Source organism: Marmota flaviventris, chromosome 9 (assembly GCF_047511675.1).
Source record: "Marmota flaviventris isolate mMarFla1 chromosome 9, mMarFla1.hap1, whole genome shotgun sequence".
In the NCBI taxonomy this organism is placed as follows: domain Eukaryota; kingdom Metazoa; phylum Chordata; class Mammalia; order Rodentia; family Sciuridae; genus Marmota; species Marmota flaviventris.
The window spans coordinates 64022802-64046020 of record NC_092506.1 but is presented as its reverse complement, the minus strand read 5'-3'; the positions used below and the strand labels follow the sequence as shown (position 1 = coordinate 64046020).

The window sequence follows — 23219 nt, the reverse complement described above, 5'->3', positions numbered from 1 at the left end:
CTCTTCGGTTTCTAAATTAATCCTCTTAAAGGACTTATCAATCTAGTTGACTTTGGGTCTAGAACTTTTGCCTTTACTATTTTCCCCATTGCACAATTATTCATTTAATTTCCAGTTTCATCTTTATTATTTGCTTCCTTTTACTTTTCAAGCGCTACTTTGACTGTTCTTATGTGGCTTTAGATAGAGAATTAAATGATCTACACCTTACAACTTTGACATGTTATATTCTCATTGTCATTCAGTTTAAAATTTCCTTTTATTTGAAATGTTTTGAGACCCAGAATAACCATTTTTGGCATATGTGCCATGTGTGCCAGGAAAATGTATCCTAAAACCGTCTGTTGCAATATTCTTTATACATGCTAGGTCTACTTTAGTAATTGTACTGTTCAAATTTTTAAAATATTAATTTTTGCCTGCTTCTTTCTAATAATAGTTAATGAAAGAAAATTTAAAGTCCTCTACCATTAGATTTCCTTGTAGTTGTGAATTTTTGTCTATATTTCAAGTTATATTTTTAGACAGATAAATATAAATATTTAGAATTGACTGTACTGTCATAAAATGCCCCACATTATTTAAATTCCTTAAATTTTACTTTGTCTAATATTTGTATAATTATATTAGCTCTCATTTGGATAATATTTCTTTCAATATTTTTTTCAATATTTCAATACTCTTGAAAGCAGGATAAGTTTACTTTTTTATTTAGTGTGACAACATTTTTAAGAATATCAATATCATTTTCATTTAAGGTAATTACATGATAAATTTCGGTTTATACCTGCAAATTTACTATTTGTTTTCCATTTATATCGCAGAAACATAAATCATGTTTTTTTATTTAATGTTCACTTTTTTTCTTTTCTTGCCTTCCATTAATAAATCAAGTATCAATTTATCTCCTTTACAAAATTTTGCTTGCACAAAACAACTCTTTTAGTGGTTATGAGATTACAACATGCATCCTTGATTTATCAGAGTATAACAAATTACTATCTTTGCCACTGTCTAAGGAAAGCTAGAATATTAGAGTACTTTAATTCCATTTTACTCCATCTTATCTTTTGTCTTAGAATCATGCATTATAATGATTCTATATACACTTTGTGTATGGGTGTCTTATATTCAATAAGACATTACTAATTTGTTTCATACTCAAAATTAATTTCAATATACTTGTATTTATACTTTTTGTTGCTTTGTTCCTTCTTGCATGTCCATTTTTCTGGTTTTTCGTCAGTATATCGTTTAGTCTACACTTCAGTATATCGTTTAGTCTACACTGTGTATAGAATTATAAGTTGGCAATGATTTTCTTTTAATACTTTAAAATGTCATTGTATCACCTTTGTACCTTATTTCTTCTGAGAATGTAGCTATTGGTCTTATTATAAACCTTTTGGTAATAGCATGTCTTTTTCTCTTTAGTTGCTTTTAATATTTTCATTTTGTCTTGTGTTTTCAGCTGTTTAAATATTCCTATGTATGTTTTCTTGATCGTTATTATGTTTTATATTTAGTGTTTTTTGAAAACTGATTTTTGTAAACTGATTTCTTTGGTTAAATTTGAAATATTCTCAATCATTATCTCTTGAAATACTGTGTTTACCTGGTGCTCTTTCCACCCTCCCTATGACCACAAATACACATATATTAGACATTTCTACTGAGTCCTACATGTCTTGCACTTTATATTCCATCTTTTTTTGCTCTTTGTGCTTTAGTCAGAATACAGATGTTCCTTGACTTACAATGATGTTATCTTCCACCAAATCCATCATAAATTAAAAATACTGCAAATTGAAAATGCATTTAATACACCTACCAAACATCATAGCTTAGTAATACAGAACACTGTAGAATATCAGCTGTTACCCTCTTAATCTTGTGGCTGCTTGGCAGCTACAGCTCACTGCTGCTGCCCAGCTCACACAAGAGAGTATCACACTGCATATTTCTAGCCTGGGAATACATTAGGAATTAAAAATTCTAAATACAGATTCTACTGCATGAATATTGCTTTTTACACCATTGTAAAGCCAAAAAATTATCATTTGAATTATTGTAAATCAGGCACTCTTCATATTTTTTTACTGCCCTATCTTCCAGTTACTGATCTACTTTTCACTTATGTTCAATGTGCTGCTAAGCCTTTTATCCTTTTCCTACTTGTCTCTCTGACAAATCTTTTAATCATTTCACTTATTGAGTGACAGGCAACAGGTATTGTGAATATTTACAGAGTATAAGAGATTGACCCTCGACAAAAGTAAAGCAAATGAGTCAGTTTTGCTAACATCAGCAATTTTTTGAAGTATAGGACTTGAACCACTAGAATCTAAATGAATAACTGTATTATATTTAAAAGAAATGGAGTCTACACCCATACCACCCTGCATGTGTCCGATCTCATCTGATCTTGGAAGCTAAAAGAAATGGAGCACTTAACCAAATTTATATAAAAATTGCCAGATTTAGGTCACATTTTATATTTTTAATATAACCCATGTTTCATCTAGGCTTCATTTTAAAAACATGAAAAAAAAAAGACACTTACTCTCTCTCCTTTTCAGTCAGCTTGTCATTGATATTATCTTTGATTGTTGATCTAGACCCCTTATGAATTATAGGATATCTGAGGGGCACTTGTAGGAAAAAGGAAATCATGGAGACCAAATGTGCAGTGTAACCAAGGGCAACAGCAATGCTTCCATCATCTTTTGCTGTAAATTCGAAAGCAGAGGAAAAGAAAACAACCATTTACCTTATAAATGTAGCTATGAGATAATAATAAATTCCTTATAAATGTTACCTTATAAATGTAGCTATGAGATAATAATAAATTAATTTCAAAGGAGATTTATAAAAATAAATGACAAGATATTAATCACTTATCTAATTATATAAATTTTATACAAATCTAAACACATTTTAGACTTGAAACTTTATCTACTATCTATATTTAAAAGTATTTCTCACTAATTAAATGATCACATTTACAGACATATACCTTAAGCAAGAGTTCTTAGTATATCCAAATACCTATTACTTCCTTTCTGAGCATTTTTAAAAGGGGAATTAATGCTTGAAACTATTACATAATGTGAAAATTAGTTTCAGAGGTTTAACACTATATAATCATTTTATATTCATTCATTTATATTCATTAACAACTTTCTAAGCAATATAGTGTTGTGCTATTATGCAACATTGATTCTGAAGTGAAGTAAAACAGCATGGTATATTCCTTATAGGATATGTTTATTTATGTGAGAAAGGGTTACATGAATAAATCTATGATATTTGAGAATGGACTAAAAGAAAAAAAATATTTTATTTATTTATTTTTGGTACCAGGGATTGAACCCATGGATGCTCTACCCTGAGCCATATCTCCAGTCATCTCCAGTTCTTTTTAAGACAGGGCCTTGCTGAGTTGTTTAGGGCCTCACTAAGTTGCTGAGGTTAAGCTCTGAACTTGTAATCCTCTTGCCTCAGCCTTCTGAGTCACTGGTATTACAGGCGTGTGCCTGGCATGATAAAAATATTTTAAACAGCAAGAGTGAAAAGTCAAAAACTTAGTGAGACCCCCAAGCAACTTAGTGAGCTCCTGTCTTTAAATAAAATACAAAAAAGGGATGGAGATGTGACTCAATGGTTAAGTGTCCCTGGGTTTGATCCCCAGTGGGGGAGAGAGGAACCCACACTGTTTATACACTAACCTATGTTTGCAATTTAGGTGGAAGTTATTGCTAAAACATGTTTGTGTCACACAGTTAAACATAAGCATGTAGCTTCTTAAAAAGCATAATTACATTATAAAACTCATTATCCAGATTTCTGCCCCTACCTATCAAGGGATAAATGATGAACTTAGAATAATGCAACAGAAAGTTTTGAACTTCCCCAGAAGGAAGGAAAAAGTAACTGCTTGGTATACAGTATTCCTAAAATAAGTTATAAAGTACACACACACACACACACACACACGTACTTGCACATACACTCCTACTAAAAGATTTTACATTAATCTGGACTAGCCCAGCTCTCTAGAGAAGAAGGGCTAAAATGATTGCGATGACCATGGCTTGATCATTCCCTGAGCTCTAAGGGCACCTTCAACTTCAATTATTAATAATACTTTTCATATCCTTTTGTACTTATATTTAATTATCTAAGCTCTGCTTTCTTATGGTAAGGATGTTACTACAGCTATCCATTGCTCAGTGAATTCTCTACTCTTGTTACCATAATTGACTGCTGGGTTCTCTTTGATCATCTAATAAAAAACAGGCTACTTTTACAACTATATATATTTCTTCTGTCCAGAATCAAATGTAGTACCTTATATTTGAAAATAATTCATTCACCAAGAACTACTAAACTAGATATTTTTTTTAATGCCATTTCATTCATTTTACAGATAAAACAAGGCTCAAAGAGATTAAGGAAGCTGTCCAAAGTAATACAGCTAGTAAATAAGTTGGCCTGATGCCAAATCCTCCATCCTTACTACTACTATATCAGTTATATCATCCTGTCTTAGAACTTTAAATCCATCCTTACTACTACTATATCAGTTATACCATCCTGTCTTAGAACTTTAAAGTTAAAAAACTAATATGCCATAATTTAACTTGGGAGCTTGGGATATGCCAAGCTTATAAAACTCATGTAATTACTTCATACTTTTCTAGTAAGGGCAAAGAATACACAAAAATCTGAGTACTTGATGATCTGTATAGTGCTTGACAGAAAAGGGGTTTCTCAACCCATGTTTGCCATTCTTTCAAAACAAACTCATGAAAACAAAAATCTAACAATATTCATTTGACCACTAAGTCATGTCCTCACTAGCTAGAATACTATATTTAGAAACCACGTCCTTTTGCCTCAGTCTGTCCCAAGTACCTTGATTTATATTCAACACTGTGCTTCTATCAAAACCTGTATGTCACACTACCTAAGAAACTAAAATTATGAATTCATCATCCAATAATATCAGAGCTAGGAGAAACCTTAGAAACCACTGAGTCTGACACTATTAATTTAGGAGAAAAATGAGGTCCTAGGGATATGGCTTGGTCAAAGTCATATAGGTAAAAATCACAGTGATGGAAGTGGGAGAATTGCATCCACACCTCAGACTATCTCTGCTCCAAAAATACCTAGGTCTGGTGGCACAGCTGGGACTGTGAGTTCTTTCCCAGGTTGCGGAAACATGCTTCCTACTTTCTGTAAAGAACAGAGCTTACCAAACTAAAAATATTTCTATGAGTAAAAGGACTTTAAGAATCTTTAAGAATCTTCTTTAGAAGGAAGAGAGGAAGAAGAGGACTTAGAATAATGAAGGATAGTATTATGCAAAATTGGGACTTTTCTATGTGTGCTTTATACGAGGTTTTTCCTTTCCAACATGACCTGACAGAAATGGATTTGAAAACCTCCAGAAAGCAACAAGAATCCTCTTCATCTGACTTCCACATAGGTCAAAAGAAAACTATGATTGTTTTAAAAAAATCTATCCAGTGCTAAACCCTCAAGCATCTACACTTTTTTCTCATACTATGAAAGGGACAATGCTAAAGAACCACATTTGCATATTTTGAGACTACATACACATCTTTCTTAAAAGAACAAAGAAATGTTCTTTTAAAATTACCTCCCCCAATTAACAAAATAACTTTGCTTAAAATTTTAAAGATAAAATGGCATCTCTAAGAGAAGGCTACACATAGAAATCAAAACCCAAAAGGAAATAGCAAACAATGAAAATGAAATAATATTGGAAATCTGCTTTGATTCAAGTTATTCACACTCACCATTGTTGCCACAAGACTCCCCGCTCTACCTATTAAAAACCCTAGGTTGTTTCCCATTTCAGGCCACAGTGCTCCATCACAGCCTCACTGTTAAACACTGTGGTGTTGGATTTCCAATATTGAGGCTTTATATTAAAAAGCATTTTAAAAGGACCATGGGTGAAGCATTACAGGACTCAAGGGTATTGCAACACCCTCAAAAGGAAAACCACCTCCCGGTAGGGAAGTCACTTTCATCACCCCAAGACCACTGAGCCTCCTGTGGGAAAATGTGAGCTCATGTGGTTAATTATGGGTATTGCAGGCCATGCAACCTCAGATGTCACATTCTGTTGCCAATCACTTTAGCTAAAAAACCAAAAGGTTTAAGGTTTCCAGCATTTCAAGATCTGAAAGACTTTTTACCTGCCAAAGCCAAAACATGGCCCTCTTGGGTGTACTTTTCCAGTAAGCAATAATGACGTCCGTAACACCTAATGCAGAGCAGAGGTTTGTATTTCTTATACTGCTCTGAGGGTTAGAAAGGTCACAGATGATAGTTTTGTCGGTGAGAAGAAATTGGAGGGGGAATCAAGGTCCGGGGAAGAACAGGAACGAACTGTAAGACTCAGGTATGTGAAAAAGATACTAATTCAAACAATGTTTTAAGGGACTTAAAAACAAAACAAAAGCCCACAGTTTCCCCATAATAAATATTTCTGACTTGTGTTTTAAATATAGGAAGCCACTCAAGGCTGCAGCTGTTGTGTAATTTTTATGACAATAAATCCTACAAACACACAATGGCCATAACATAAATTAGTTCAAATGTTCCTTTGATTTATATGTTGGACAAACTATTAATATTCAAATGCATCCAAGTACAATAAGTGATCTAAAAGCTCTTACCATCCTGCCTTCCCAATCACTGAGGCAGCTGATTTGTTAAGGAACCAAGCACCCACTGATCCAGACAGGACAAAATATTTAAGACTCTAATCACTGCCACAGCATCTATGGAATCAGTCCATGTTCTCAATGAGACACTGTTTGACATATGGACTCTCCTTTCCAAGAAATCATGCCTGCATAAAGGGATACAGACACAGAAGGAAATCTGGGTCTCATTACCACAAAAGGCTCTCGTGTTATGGATTACTTAAAAACACACGCAAAAACATTGTTTTTTTTTTTTTTTTTTAAGCTAAACGTCTTAGTCAATGGAACTCAGATGAATACCCTTCACAGTTTTCTTCCATTGTGTCCAGTTCTCTTTGTCATACTCTAACAAGAACTTACCCATCTGGAAAAGCACAATGAATGCTGTGTTGGGCCCCTATGTTGTAGTTTCCCAAATAGTATCAACCTATGCAGTATAAAGTCTATCCAGGAAAGTCTCATGAATAGCACAGGAGTGACCAGTTTGGAGTTCCTTCACTATAGTGTCTCCCAGTATGCAGCTGCTATAGAATACTAAAAAGTTGTCAGAGGCTTAGAAGAGGTTACTATTCAAAGCAAAGAAGGAAATGACACCATGGCAGGAATAATATAGAGCTTAGAATAAGGCACACTAGTGTTAACCTTAGCTTTATCACTGTTAATATGAGTCCTTGTAAAAATCAATCTCTCTGGGCCCCAAGTTCTTGTCTTTAAAAAATATCTAGAGTAATTCCTTTCTTCACAGAGGCATTAATTCTCATAATTATGAGATTAAAGTAATAAATTTGAAAACATCATGCATGATGTCCCAAGTTACCACATTTCTGCTCACCCAACCTAAAATGTCCCCCCATGCTTCTTTCCCCAGGGGAACAGCTATTTCTTAAGATAGCTCATGCATCGTCTTCTCTATAAAGTTTTCTTCATCCCCTCCTGGTAGAATTGATTATTCCTATTTCTTTGAGTCCCAAGTACCTGGTATAACCCTCTAAGTGCCTAACATAGAGTACGGATTCAGTAAATATTTCTTGACTGGTTTGATTACAAATATAATGCTCTCAATAAGACTATTATTCTCATTAACTTTGGATCAATGTCTTAATTTTCTTTGTTTATTCTCAGCACCTGCATAGCAGATAAGAAACAGGCACTCAACACATTTACCCATATTGAAGTGTCTTGCAGAGTGCTAAAATTAAAATTTTAAAGTCCAGTACTACTATACATGCTTCTTAAAATTTCTGATTCCTAGAAGTTATAGGGAATGAATAGGACCTTAGCATAAAATTAAACTTATTTTTATCTCCCATTTCATTTTTCAGCAACTGCATTAAAAGGTTACATTAATTTTTTAAAGGTTAGGGAGAATGTATATGGGCTTAATTAGGCATTCTAAATGTAGTATAAAAGCTATGAAAAACTAGGAAACAAGGCACTTGAAAGAAAAGGAAAATAGAACCAAGACCCTCCCCACCACCAGTAGATTAAAGTTAACAGACCACCACTACTGCTCTTCCGCTTCCCTTACTACTTTTACTACTTCTTCAAATAATTCTGTATTTAACAGTCAGAATGACTGTTACAAGCATTGCTCAGCTCACATCATTCTCCTTCTTGAAACCTGCAGGCGTTGCCCACTTCATTGAAAATAAAATGGAACTTCTTTAGTGTGACCTCCAGGTCCTGGATGACCCCTCCTTCCAGCGCTAACAGAACTCTTTGCCTTGTTCACTGTGTTCTGGCCACGTAGATCTAGATGGTTTGATCTTTCCTTCATTCCTTTCCTTTCTCTCTACTTTTCAATGAATTCCATTATATTTATTGCATACCTCCTATCTGAGAAGTTCTTTCTAATGTGATCTCATCCCATCATCACAATGGATTAAAAATATAAACATGACCTCATTTTACAGGTAAAGAAATTAAGCTGCGAGATTACATGATTTACCTAAACGAAAATCTTTTCTCCCATACCCGTGGCCCGGGGTCTTTTTCAAACTTTTTCAGGTATGTCAAACTCATGCCTCCTCCATCATGACTTTTGAACTTAATGCTCTCTGTTCTAGGAATACCCCAAGCTGTAGTATAGTGGCTCCTTTTAGTCTTTAAGATTTCTGTTAAATGTTTCTCTTCAGAGAGGTCTTCTCTGATTGCTTTATTTAAAGGGGGTTTCTTCATTCTTTAAGATAATATATCCCTTGATTAAATGCTTATTAATTCTTATTTTCCTATTCATTGGTCTGTTTCAATAGGCTGTATGCTCCATGAAAGGAGAGATTTGCTTTTTCATTATTATATCCTCAAAATTCAGCACAGTGCCTGCCATATAGGTGTTCAACAAATTATTTTTTCAATGAATGAATGAGGAAAATGATGTGCCAATAGCTTCAAGAAGCCACAACTGTGCCCAAAATTAATACCAAAGCACATTTTGTGGGACCTATAGAAATCTGAAGGCAACAATGGCAACCAGATAAATCTTAGCTCTATCACCACCTAGCTCTGTAATCTTGAACAAGTCACTGAATACCACTTTCCTTATAGGCTTCCTTTGGTTTTGTGAGGATTAATATAAAGCAAAATCTCATGCTTTTACAAATACTGGTATATCTCAATTTTTACAAATATGTAAGACAGGTAGGATATAATATCCTTATACCATTGATTAGGAAATCAACTCAAAGGTTACATACAAGATTTCCTCCAAACTACATGGTTTCATGGAAGGGGAATCAGGAGTTGAACAAAGGTTTTCCAACTCTTGGTTTACCACTCTCTTTACATCATGACCCAACTACCTCTTGTAAAGGCTGAAGAGGATAATAAATTAAAACAGTCTTAAATGTTCAAGGACCACAAATATTAATAGTGTCTTTAAAGGGAAATGGAAGAAAATCCTGATCAAAACTAGTAATGCTCCCTTCTTGTATAACTAACTACCCAAACAGGTTTAATATGTTAGCTCTGAGAATAATTTATAAAGATATTTAGTAGGTCTCAAGGCATCATTTATACTAAGGGAAAAGAAACCATTTTGAGAATCTTTTTTCCTTGGAATAGTTGGGGAGATTAGAAAACAGAAAAGATTTTAAAATGTAGGAATTATTGTAAATCATATTCCATAACACCTGTGTGTAAAAGGAGAGAAATGATAGTACAACAAATTAAACCTATGATAGCAGGAATGTCACAAAATTAAATTTGTAATACTTTTCAGGTTAGTAGAATAGAGCTTTGTAAAAAAAAAAAAAAGTACAGATAAATGTTTGCTTTTCTTCTGCTGCCAACCACATACAATTTTTCATGAAAATCAAATCAACAGGGTAGGGAGATTATTTGTATTCTTAAGAACCCAATTCCCTGATTTGCTTAAAGCTCATTTAAAAATGATTTGTTTTAAATTTCAAATGCAAGTTACAATAATTAGTTTTCCAAAATTAAACCAAATATTCTGTTATATCTTCTATTAGTGAATATGACCTACATTCTTCTAAGTGGGAGGAGACAGAAGGTGCAAAAACACTTATGGACAAAGGGCCAAGCAAACAACATTTCAAGATATCTCTATCCTCATATATTATATACACCAAATCTTTAGAAGTAAAATAGAAATAAAGTACCTTGGAAATCCTCAGAATTAGGTAACTTGACACCGCATACAAAATAATCCTTATGCTCATTCTGTGAATTTAACCAAAAAATGAAATTAATTTTTTTATATATAAAGCAAAGAAACTTTAGCAGGTCACAGTTGACTTAGATATAATGCAGTCTTAGACTCTAAATATTATTATATTTGTTGAAACAGGGTGATGAGACATGATGATTCAATATTCTATCTTCCTGTAGTTATACATACTTTTTTTTTTAGTGAGAGAGGGAGAGAGAAAGAGAGAGAATTTTTAATATTTATTTATTTTTTTTAGTTATCGGCAGACACAACATCTTTGTTTTGTATGTGGTGCTGAGGATCGAACTTGGGCCGCACGCATGCCAGGCAAGCGCGCTACCGCTTGAGCCACATCCCCAGCCCCTAGTTATACATACTTAAAATTTTCTATAATAAAAATGTTTAAGACATCATGTCTAGGGAAAACCATGAAATATTATTATCATAAAAATATTTTCCAACTGATTCTTATCTATAAATGATTTAACAAGATTCTGTGAGCAAGTTCAAATCCTGTTTGTCGTTTTCTCTGAAAATTAGTCTTTTACATCAATTTTCATTGAGAACTATCAAATCTAAAAGATTCAGTTTTACAAAAAAGGAATCTGGGGCTGGGGTTGTGGCTCAGCAGTGGAGTGCTCGCTCAACACATGTAAGGCGCTGGGTTCGATCCTCAGCACAACTTATCTAATTAGTTTTAGATAAAATAATTTAAGAAGCTAATTAAAAATGTAACATCCAGTCACCCCAGGAATATCTTAATGAACACCAATAAATATAAATGAATTAGCAATTATATTTTTGAGGCACTGTACATGCATCTGTAGGTAGATAACAGAAATGGTAGTAGTGGATAATCTGGTTAACTAAAAAGAGTATAAAGAAACAAAAAGGCATTTTTCTATGATGAATCCCATCTCACAACCAAAATGATATTAAAAAAAAATTAAACAGCAGATGCTAATGCCAACTAAGTATTAATTTACATTTAAAACAGATACTAGCTCCTGAATGAGCCATAAGGGAGCATATGGGATTAAGACTAATGAGCTTTTCATTGAGAGCAAACTTCAAATGGAGATCATCTTTTCAAAAAGATAAATCTTTTCAGAAAATATGAAACTTACCAAATCAATAGGGTAAATGTAGGAAAGCTCAGAAAGTAACTGCCTACAACGAATTGTCAACTGAGCATTAGTCTTCAGAAAGAGTTCTCTAATGAGGAAAGAAAACAAGTACTTATTAGAAAATGTGATTGCAATTCACAATAGACAAGTTACAGAACCAACCCAGGTGTCTGTCAATAGATGAAAGGATAAAGAAAATGTGGGAATATATAACACAATGGAGTTTATTCGTCTTAAAGAGGAGGAGGAAGAGGAGAATGAAGTTATTTGCAGCAAAACAGATGAATCTAAAGAGCATCATGTTGAGCAAAATAAACTAGGCTCATGTTTTCTCTTGTATGTGTAGGCTAGAGAGAAAAAAAGGGATTTCAAAAAGACAGAACGGAGACCATGAAGATAGAGGAAGAGAATTAGGAGGAGGTTGGAGGGGAGGGCAAGGAGAGGGACTGGCAAATGAAATTACTCAAATTACATTATGTGCATGTACCAATATGTCACAATAAAATATACTATTCTGTATAATATGTACCAGAAACATTAAAAAAAAACATGTATGCATGCTTTTTAAACATTTATTCTACACAGTTAATGCAGAAAAAGATTAAATGGTCTATAGGCCACAGAAAATTAAAAAGTAGAGGTACAAATAATACCCTGAACTCTCTCTAATATCAATTAAGCTAACTACAAAATGAGGGCTATAGTGTATGCCCAGCACCATGCTAAGGAATGTAAAGTGCACAAATAACAATTCACTGAGTACCTAGAGCTATACAAATGGCTTTATTTAATTATTTCAACAACTTTAGTAGGTTGATATTATGATGCCCATTTATAAATAAGGAAACAAGGTTTAAAGGGGCTGAGTAAACTAAGCAAGGTTTTGTAGACATTATTTAATGAGGCCAATTGATTTCAGGAAAGATCCATATGGTGCTTCTCAGAAAACAAACAACAACAACAAGAACAAAAACTATTCTTCATCCTATTACAATGTTAGAAAAGTAACAAAGAACAAATAAGCAAACAGCTGTAGCATGAACGACCCAGCTCTTTTCTTTAACTAAGAAATATGACCACCAGGGCTGGGGAGGTAGTTCAATGCTAGAGTGCTTGCATGTAGGAGACCTTGGGATCCATCTCCAGCAAAAAACACACACACATGCACATACACACACACAAATATGACCAACATAAAATACTCATAGAATAAATTACCTGCTCAATTAAAAGACATCAAAAATTTAAGAACCAAAATAATGTAGAAGAAACTATAGGTCAAAGTGAAATGGAAAAGGTATAGAATGGAAAAGGTGAGGAACACTTTGATATAGTATGAAATACATATGGCCTTTGTTCTAGGTCCCAATCATAGAACACCTAAAACCCTAGGAATTTCCTAAGTGATAGGAGTATTGTTTTGTTATTCATTTAAGCCCACACTGATCATACCTAAGCTTATGACAATGAGGTGACTTAGGGTCACCTAAGGATAGAACTGGTCACTAAAAAGATCAATTAATTAGGGGGCTGGAATTTTCAGTCCTACCCACCAATCTCTTAAGATGATGACGAAGGAGATCAAGGCTGGAAATTGAGTGCTTTAAAACTTTTGAGCAAGGTATGATAAGTTTCTAAATTGTGGAGGTACCCTGAGGAATGGCATACCAGAGTAGGCATAGAACTTCCCTCATACCTTGCCCAATGCCTCTCTCCTATCTGCCTGTTCATTTGTATCATCTGTAATAACCTTTATAACAAATCAGTAAACCTAAGTGTTTCCCTGAGTTCTGTGAGCCACTCTAGTAAATTACAAATTAATCAAACCAGAGGAGGGGTCTGTGGGAACCCAGTTAATTTAGAATCACAGGTCACAGTCTGGGTCTTGTGATTAGTATCTAATTGCGGGGTGGGGGGGGGTCTTGGGAACTGAGTATAGATAATTACATCTTCAGGCAGATAGTATAAGAATGGTATTAAATCATAGGATACCTGTTGGCATTTGCTGGAGAATCTGGCATTAAATGTTATATGTGAGAGTAGGAAAAGAACTGTTTCTCCTCTTATATAAACAGCACTGAAGATGTAATGGGATCTAGTTCTGGCTTTGCTAGTGAGCTGGACAAGTGAGTTCCCAGAGTTGCTTTCCTCTCTGCAAATTTGAGGATTAGGATAGATGGTGTCTATGTTTTTTTCCTGGTCTTAATATTCTTGAATATTCAATTGTTAAGGTTTTTCAGAGAAAAGTGCAGGATGGAAAGACTCCAGGAAAGTGAGTCAAGATGAACAAAGGAAGTGAGGTGGCAATGAATTAATCATGAAATATGTTGGGAAAAACTATTAGCATCTTTCTATGTTAGGGAGCACCTAAAATTAACTGTAGTTGTATAATGACAAGTGACTGGAGCCTATGTGAAAAATGAGGAAAAGATTCACTATAGAAAGAAGAAAAAAATGTTAAAAATAGTATTTTAAGAAGAGAAGTCTGAGAGCATCATGGAGGGATGACTATAAAGGTAGAGAAATCAAGGGTAGAGAAATTTTCAAAGTGCTGCTGAGGTAAACCAAATGAATTATCAAGAAGCAGGAGTGGGACAGAAGAAACTATTAAAGAAAAAAACTACAAGCTAAGCTGTATATAGATGACAGGAAGAAGATTCAAATATTATGCCATGGTACTGTGGCCCAGGGAATTTAGAACAGTGTCATATCTCTGATAAACTCAACCCTCATAGCAATTTTTCTCAGTGTTGAATTTACCTTTTTGCAGTGCACTCTTTCCTCAACTCATTTAGGGATTCCTTCTGGAGCTGAAGCTTGAGGTGCTCAGTTGAAAACGCGCTTCCTAGAAAGAGAGATGAAGGGAGACAAGTCCAGATATAACACTGCAGATAGGACTATGCAACCACAACCACACAGGTAGAGTCCAGTCCCCTGACAGTGAGAGCGAAATAAAAAGAATGAGAAGGCAAAGCAGGCTGGGCATAGATGTCTGCAATTTTCACCTAAGTCTAGCCCCTAGCAAGAACCTAGCAGGGGGTCTAAAAATCTCTATCCATAATTTCTGGACTGATGAACAAGAAACTTGGATAAGATCTCAAAATTCAGGCTTCACTTAAAAAGAGAGTGGTTAATTTCTTTCCAGCCATAAATACTATATAAGAACATTACTGAAAATACAAAATGTAGAACAGGAAAAATTACTTGCATTTTAATTACTATAATACAGTTCATAAATATTAGTAGTTTCCATGAACTTTCATCTTGCTTTTAATACAAATAGTTTTAGTGAGAATCACAGGCTATAGGAAATATGTGTTCTGAATTTTCAATATTATGTCATGAGCATTCTTACATGTTGACAGTCCAAAGTCATGCCTATATAAAATTTAGCTCCATAGATGTGAATTATAGGAAGATTCCACATTTTATCTGCTACCTTCATATCCCAATCCCATTACAGAATATTTAATTGCCTTTAAGTGTTTGCTTTAGATTTTTAATGATTAAAATTTCTGTTTATATCTCGGAATGTTGTGTTTATATCAGTTTTTGGAACCTCTATTTTTGTAATCATAAAATCCTTTTATATCTTCCTACTCTGAAAAAATGAGGGCCTCTTACATTCTTGACAGTCTAGGGTTGATTACAACTTAGGAGGTCCTCAAGCACAGAGAAACACACTTAGATCGTAACACAATATGTTTTATATTTTACAAAGGAGTTTAATTTTGTGAACTGTGACCCAATAAGAAAAAGATCCTCAACTCTCTGCATACCTCCTATTTTTACAGAGAAAAAAGAAAATTGGATAATTGACCAAAATACACAGTTTGGACCTGTTATAGTTTGAATGTGAGGTTTCCCCCAAAAGCTCACTTGTGAGATAATGCAAAAAGTTCAGAGGAGAAATGATTGGGTTGTGACAGCCTTAACCCAATTACTGAATTAATCCCCTGATATGGATTAACTGAGTGGAAACAGAAGGCAGGCAGGGTGTGGCTGGAGGAAGTGGGGCATTGGAGGCGTGACTTTGGAGTATATACTTTGAATCTGCCAAGTGGAGTGTCTCCCTGATTTCTGATCATCATGTGAGCTGCTTCCCTCCACTACACTCTTCCACCATGATGTTCTGCCTCACCTCAAGCCCTGAGGAATGGAGCCTGCTGTCTGTGGATTGAGACCTCTGAAATGGTGAGCCTCCAAATAAACTTTTCTTCCTCTACAATTGCTCTGGTCAGGTCATTTAGTCACAGCAGCAAAAAAGCTGACTAAAACAAAATCTTAACACTAAATCCACCAACTTAAGCAGTTGTATCACATTTCTAAACACTCTTCTCATTTCTCAACTTTAAAGTTCAGTAAATAGAAAACTGCCCCTGAACACAACTTAATCAAGGACCACCACTTATCTTCTTTAGCCCTTACTATAATCCCTCCTAGACCTTTACCGTAATGACTTTTTAAGCATTTAGGTTGACACCCACACCTACATACTTTCAACAAACTAGTCTGTGAATTCTTCCACCAGTATAAAAATCTGCAGTATTACCCTTCATCCCAAATACATTAGGCTGCCTCAACTCTAACAGTGGTAGCAAAACCACAAATAGGGATCCAAGAGAGAATGGGCTTCAAAATACATATACATGTATTTTCCTCAATTTTGAAAATGGTAAAATCCTTGCAAATGTGGTAGAAAAGAAAATTAAATATAATTTCTAAGTAGCTAACAGGTTAATATGTCAACAAAAGATAAATGTGGATGAAAACTATAGGTGTTCTCTGTATTCTTTTCCTTGTAAATTTTCTGTAAGTCTGAAATGATTTTCAAATAAAAAGAGCAGATCCAAATCCAAAAAAGGGTCACTGGAGAGGCTATAATTTTCCATAGGCTTCATCAGATTCAAGGACTTAGAAATCACACTGGTATCATCCCTCCAACACATATCAAGTTCACTTTTCTGTTTAAAGGAATACAGTTCACTGGTTATAGGTTGAGTTCTGTAATAAAACTGAATTAAGTTGGGGTTAGGCTCAGGCAGATAAAAACTAAATATATGAAGATACCTCAGAAAACTCAACTTAAATTCTAAAAGGAAAAATACTACCGTGGAAATGATGTCTCTATGGAGGGTGTTTGATATTGTGTCCTTCTAAGATGTCACAGCTGGAAGCAATGATGTTAAAGTGGGTTCAATCCCCACCATCACCACCAAAAAAAAAGAAAAAGTGAATCTAAATACACACACACACACACACACACACACACACACACACATCTCCTGCTTCTCATCTAAAGTTCTTCCTAGATTTAGCATTTATCTGTGATTTTTGCTGGAATCAATCTTTCCTACACAGTTGCAAAATAATGCCCAACTCCAGCACAACCTCCATATTTATTAGTTGCACTCAGCTTTCTTCTCTAAGCAAGAGTCTTTCTACCTTTTCCCTTAACTATTACCAGTGAAGAATCATGGATTCTTCTTTATTTTTCAATGATTTATAATTCATTACTATATATAATTATTTTATATATAGTAAATATATAGGCTCCAGTGTCCTTGTGACATGCTACCATATTGTTTTTTGAAATAACTACTTTATTAACATCTTACTTTCTGTAATGATTCTCCTTACCATTCCTGATATTGGTAATTTGTGCTGGCTTTCTTTCAACTTGTTCAGTCTGACTATAGGTTATTTTAATAATCTTTTCAAACAACTATCTTTTGGTTTTATTGATATCCTCTACTCTTTCTGTTCTCAATTTCAGAGAATTCTATCCTTCATTTTTTCCCCTTCATTCTGATTTATTTTCTAGTTTTATGTTATTGATTATTGATTGAAGATCTTTCTTTCCTAATGCAAGTTTCAAATGTTTAACTTTCCTCTAAGCTTGCATCCCTTCACATGTTCATATGTAACAGTTTCATGAGTTAATATGGTATGTTGGGTAATTTCTAAGTATTTGAAATTTGCTAGATATCTTTGAATTAGTGATTTCTAGCTTATTTCTGTTTTGGTGAGAGAACATGCTTTGTATGATTTCAATTATTTTGTATTTGTTAACAAGTTCTATGATACCAAATATGGTCTAAAAGAATGTTCCAAGTATACTTGAGAAAAAAGTATATTCTGGTAGAGTTCAGGGGAGTGGTAATTTGAGAGTGTTTTTGAAGTCTTTTATTCTTGGTAATTTTCTATCTGTTCTATCAATTACTGAGAGATGGGTATTAGAGTTTCTAATTATAATTATGCATTTGGCTATTTTTCAACTAACCACAAGAAGTTTAATGCTTTTGTTCTTAGAGAAGGACTATGCTTTTCCTGCAATAGTATCTGCTCCCCTCTTCCAGATGTAAACCTTGGATTAACTGCCCTGCCTACAACCTTCCTTCTGAATATGGAATGGAGGACCATGCAGAAGTTGTGTAGCAAGTGTGAACTGCCTTATAATTGCTAGGGTTTCATACTAGCCCACATTTGACCATAACTACTTGTTAAAAGCTTTAGTTGAATTATTTTATCTTCTTATTCAGTGGTCCTAACTTCTTCCAGTGCTCTGCCGTTCGTGATCAGTACTCATATCCTTTCTCATTGGAGGTGCGTGTCTTTCCTTACACATTGGGCTATGTGGCTGCCCTGAGACCCATTTCTCAGATAGTTTCATGAAAAGTTATGACCTTATACAGTTTCCTATGTCCCAGGAAAAGGCTGGAAGTCAATTCTAAGGATACTTTTTAAAAGCTCTTCTTTGTTCTTTTTATTTTTAATTTTTTTGTTCCTTTTGGGTCAAGCTACTCTATTTTTTCAACTTCATCCCATTCATGCTGTTTTCTTCAATAATCTGATGACCCTTGCCTCTCCCTTCTAATTCATGAATGAATGATTAGATAGTTTTAGTATAGACAACTGTTATAGTTTCTTTGAAGCAGACGATCAAGCTTCCTTTTAGGATATATGTGTTGAGAGAAGGTAGTACCTTTATTTTAAACTGAATATCAAATAAAGAGAATTTTGCTTTGGGGTTGTATTATTTTAGGGTATTTCACTCCTAAGTACAGCTGTCTTTTATGTCTTTCTCTAGGTCGGTAATAAAAGTTCACAGTCACTTTAGGATCTGCTCTACCATTCTACCATTCCAAACACTTAGACCATGGGGCCTAACCAGGTTAAGAATCAATTATGTTTACAAATCAGCTAAAGCTTGTTGTTATAGGGAATTACTCCAGATACACAGAAGAAAGAGAATGGCCCAGTAGGTCCAATACTCTGATCACTGCCATAGTTAGTTCCTGATCTCTACACTTGAAAATTCTAAGCTTGAAGTCTCTGAGTGCTCTCCATGTCAGGAACTCTCACTGTAGCCTTTTCCATTTCTGTTCTGGCTGCATTTTTCTCTACTCTAGTTTATTCCTCCACAGTCCTATCTACTTTACAACTTTGAGAACTGTGTCAAAATCTTTGTGAGTCTGATGGTACTCTTTTGTTTTCACCATCACCGTTGATTTATCCTTTATGCATGTTATCTTTATTGTGTCAATGGGTCTTTGGGAGAGAAAAACAGTGAATGCATGTGCCTGGCTCACCATCTTCCAAAACTGCTTTCTGAAATTCTTGTCCCTGCCCAAGCATACACCAATGTTTCACTCTGCTAAGAAAGATGGCCTATTTATTTAGCAGGAACACAAGTCAGATGTTATAATTTTAATAAGCCAATGTCAGCATTGGCTCCTGTAAATCTAATCACCAAGAACATGAATGTTGCTTCTACCAACAAAAGAAAACACAAGACTTTTCAAGTTCTCTCTCACCAATGGCCAGCTTCTGTCAAAGTTACAGTTAAAGCTAATAAACTATGATTTTCTGGGTTTTCCAAATTAAGTCAGATCACCAAAAAGCAATATATTTGGAATTCTTTAGCTTCTCTTCCACAAATTGCCTTTTTGTATTATTATTTATGACACTGCCCTTCTTAAGGGCTAATAGATATTTCTCACTATGACTTACAAAATTACAATGAACTGTATTTCATTCTGATATTGAATATGGTGTACATAATTAACTGTGTGCTAATCTCTCTCAAGATCTAATATTAAGAGAATATTTTTCCTCCCTTTCAATAAGTGCTAAATTTCCTTGTAACAGGCAATGGGAAGCAATTGATACCATTTACACTTCGATACAAATGGCTTGACTGCTGAAATCAGAGCTAATTTTAGTTCTTAATAGGTTAATCATATGGGGGCAGTGCACTTAAATTAGAAAGCCCATGGACTTAGGAATCAGATTTGGATTGAAATTCTACATCTGCCATGATGTTTTGCCTCATCTCCAGCCCAGAGCAATGAAGCTGGCCTATGTCTGAGACCTCTGAAACAGTGAATGCCAAATACACTTTAACTCCTCTACAGTTGTTCTGTCAGATCTTTTGGTCACAGTGGTGGAAAAGCCAACTGAAAACACTACTCTAGTCTCTTCTATGGACACTTCTCAAATCCTTAGTGGAAGGAACTACCTTAAATTAAGAAACTACTTTCCTTTATTGGAATTGCTTAAGGAATTCCCTATTCTACTTTCTTGGCTTGTGTATAAAGTGCTCCCTACACCTGTAAGGTCTCACCTTTCCCCCACCTAAGTATCTACTACATATTCTTACTGACTCAGCATGTCACTTTCACCTGGACTTCTGATTTTTCAGATGCAGACCTTCTGTATATTCTTACATAATACCTTTTATATATCTCTGTCACATACTTATCACATCTCTCATGATTCTAACATCTCACATAGTTTCTAGCTCTTTTTAAGTGTTACATAAATGATGAGTAAATGAACTGACAAGGCGTCCACAAGCATGCACGTGTGCATACACACACTTGAACAAATCAGTTGTTGTTCCACTTCCTTTTCATACCTTATGGTATCTTTTTACCTGAATGTTGAACCATCAAATTATAAATGCATATTTGGAAATACCACTTCCTGTGCTTTTAAGGAGTAAATGGAAAAAATATTACAACAAACCAAAATATGTCAAGTGACATATATCTATACATCTGTACCTTCCACTGGAGAAGGAGATTTAAATATGACAGTCTGCCTTTCTTACATCCAGTGAAGGCATTACTAGAATAAATCATTACAAATGTATAGAAATTTATTCATTTATAAAATAAAATGCAAACTTTGCTCAGGATCCCTCTGTTCCTCCCCATGCTCCACCATCACAAACTCTCACAAGCGGCATTCAGTGCTAACACTCAAAAGTAAGAAAATGTTAATGATGCAAATCCTAGAGAAATACTGCTTTCAGGTCTAGAAATTTTTGAAAGGCAAATATTAATAAATTTTAAGGAAATGTATTTAGGAATTTCTATAAGATGACTATAACAATTAAAACATATTCAGATCAATAAAGTTTAAATTCTGCCACTATTTCTAGTAAGTATAGCTAGAGTTAAAAATTGTGAGAAGTATTTTTCATTAAAAAACCTTACAACCTAAGTGAAGGAGAAAACTGTTAATATGATGCTTAATAACATCTTCATAAGTTAAAATAGAAACCTATGGCTTTTTGAAAGAAACTTAAGTATTAACTCAAATACACTTTATGATTCTTTTTTTTTTAAGAAAGTGTCAATTTGTCAAATTGGGAATTTCATATAAAGCATTTCATATTTTGACCATCACTTCTGATTCACTGAAATTATTAAGAGGAATGTATTTTCCTAAATCTGAGCAATGAAACCTGACATATCTGATCTCTTCTATACTCTATGTCATCAAAACAATGTGTTTGCTTTTGATTGTCCCTTACCAAAGGGAACTGGAAAATCTAATAGGAGAAGAATATGGTTAGGGAATTCTAACAGGACATTCCCTCCAACTGCCCAGAAAGGTTGAATGGATTGTCTTAAGGACAAACAGAAAATGGCAGATCTTAAGTGCTAACAAACCAAAGGAATCTTTGGGGAAAATTCACTTAATCATTATTTCCTAGAATGAAAAGGAATAAAGCAGAAAAGGTTCTCTAGCTCTTGGTCCATGGGCCAGATGGAAACATAATAAATTGTCAGTTTACAAGTCAGACATACTAAAGAAAGAACAATAATCTTATTTGGTGGAAACAAGAAAGGCTTTAGGATCAGAGAAACTTTATTTGAATCTGTATCTATCACTTGATTGTAATATTGGGAAGTATTTGAGTTCCAGTTTTTCTCATTTGGGAAAAGGGAGTAAGAATCATCTTCTAGGACTATTTGGTGGGGGGAGGGGTAACCAGAATGAATTCGGGGGCATTCGACCACTAAGCCACATCCCCAGCCCTATTTTATATTTTATTTAGAGACAGGGTCTCACTGAGTTGCTTAGCATCCTGCTTTTGCTGAGGCTGGCTTTGAAATCATGATTTTCCTGCCTTAGCCTTCCTAGCTGCTGGGATTATAGGCAAGCACCACCACACCTGGCAAGGACTATTTTAACATCTAAAATATCTGGCATGTTACAGGAGTTCAGTAAGAGCTGTTTCACAGAATTTATGTGGGATTCAAATGAATGTACTTTTCAAGGTTTTAGGTGAAATGAAATACCGAGAAAAGCACAGAACTTGAAGTCAAAACCCAGAACTTGAAGTTGAAGTGGGTCCATATCTCATCATTGCTCCCAATTTTCTGTGTGTTTCTGGCCAAGTCATTTACTTTGCAGTACCTCATAGATAAAATGAAGGTACCAACATTTGCCCTACTTAGCTTTCAGGGATGTTTTGAGGATCAAATATGATAATCTTTACGAATGTTCTAACGCATATGTGTTATTCTAATTATCAAGAAACCAATTGTATTAAAAGTAGCTTCTTCCTATACAGATGGAAGAATTGTGCTTTTGTAAAATTAACAATGCTTTCTAGGTACCACTCAGCATTGTTTATGAGAGCCCTAGATTCTACTGAATACATTTTCTTAAGAACAGTGTTATATATAATTTTTAAAACTCATCTGTATTTATTACTCTTGAAAGCTGACTGTTGACTTGAGTACTACATTTTCGTTCACAAGCTTTACTTTTATTTATTTATTTTTATGAGCTACTTTTTGAAAGGCTTTGTAAAACACCTAGGGAGGTTTATAGTTTTGTTCCTCTAAATATATTTCTTTGGAAAACAAGTCCTGGAGAGTTTCTCCCAGCAGATTATTTCAGTTTAAATACTTGGTTCTAGAGGACGTACATGCACAGTGGGTAACTACAAGGGACAGAAAGTTTAAAACGTCGATCATAACAAGATGAAACTCAAGCCATTTTAACAAATATTTTTCTTTTAAACATTGAGGTCTATAGTAGAACACTTCAGGGACAAAATATTTGGTATGGTCTACTTAGGGATACAACTTGGTAGCAAATACTTTGGATTACAAAGTTAACGATAGGTTACATGTCTTAGAACAAACATCTCAACCTGTTAAAATAAGCCAGCATGAAACTAGAAAAAGCATTACTATCTCTACTTTAGTGCCTAAAATATCATAGTATCACTTAAAAATAGGAAGAAATCTTATTTCTCCTTTAAGTAGTATGTCATGCCATATAGACTGTTTAATAAATGTTATCAAAAACAAAGAACAAAAATATTCCATGGAAACATATCAGGAATGACAGGGCTGGTGTTGTGGCTCA

The 23219-nt window shown here is 34.4% G+C and overlaps 1 protein-coding gene across 3 annotated transcripts in view; it reads right to left on the bottom strand.

Annotated features, from left to right (window-relative positions):
• Uvrag (UV radiation resistance associated) overlaps nt 1–23219 on the bottom strand; it is a 327505-nt gene that overhangs the window by 126822 nt on the left and 177464 nt on the right. For all 3 annotated transcript variants that reach the window (XM_071616501.1, XM_071616500.1, XM_027942640.2), the window contains exons 9-12: nt 14304–14388; nt 11544–11631; nt 10367–10427; nt 2564–2729 (exon numbers count right to left, since the gene is read on the bottom strand). In XM_071616501.1, the coding sequence (XP_071472602.1) occupies nt 2564–2729; nt 10367–10427; nt 11544–11631; nt 14304–14388 (400 nt within the window). The remainder of the gene's footprint in view (nt 1–2563; nt 2730–10366; nt 10428–11543; nt 11632–14303; nt 14389–23219) is intronic.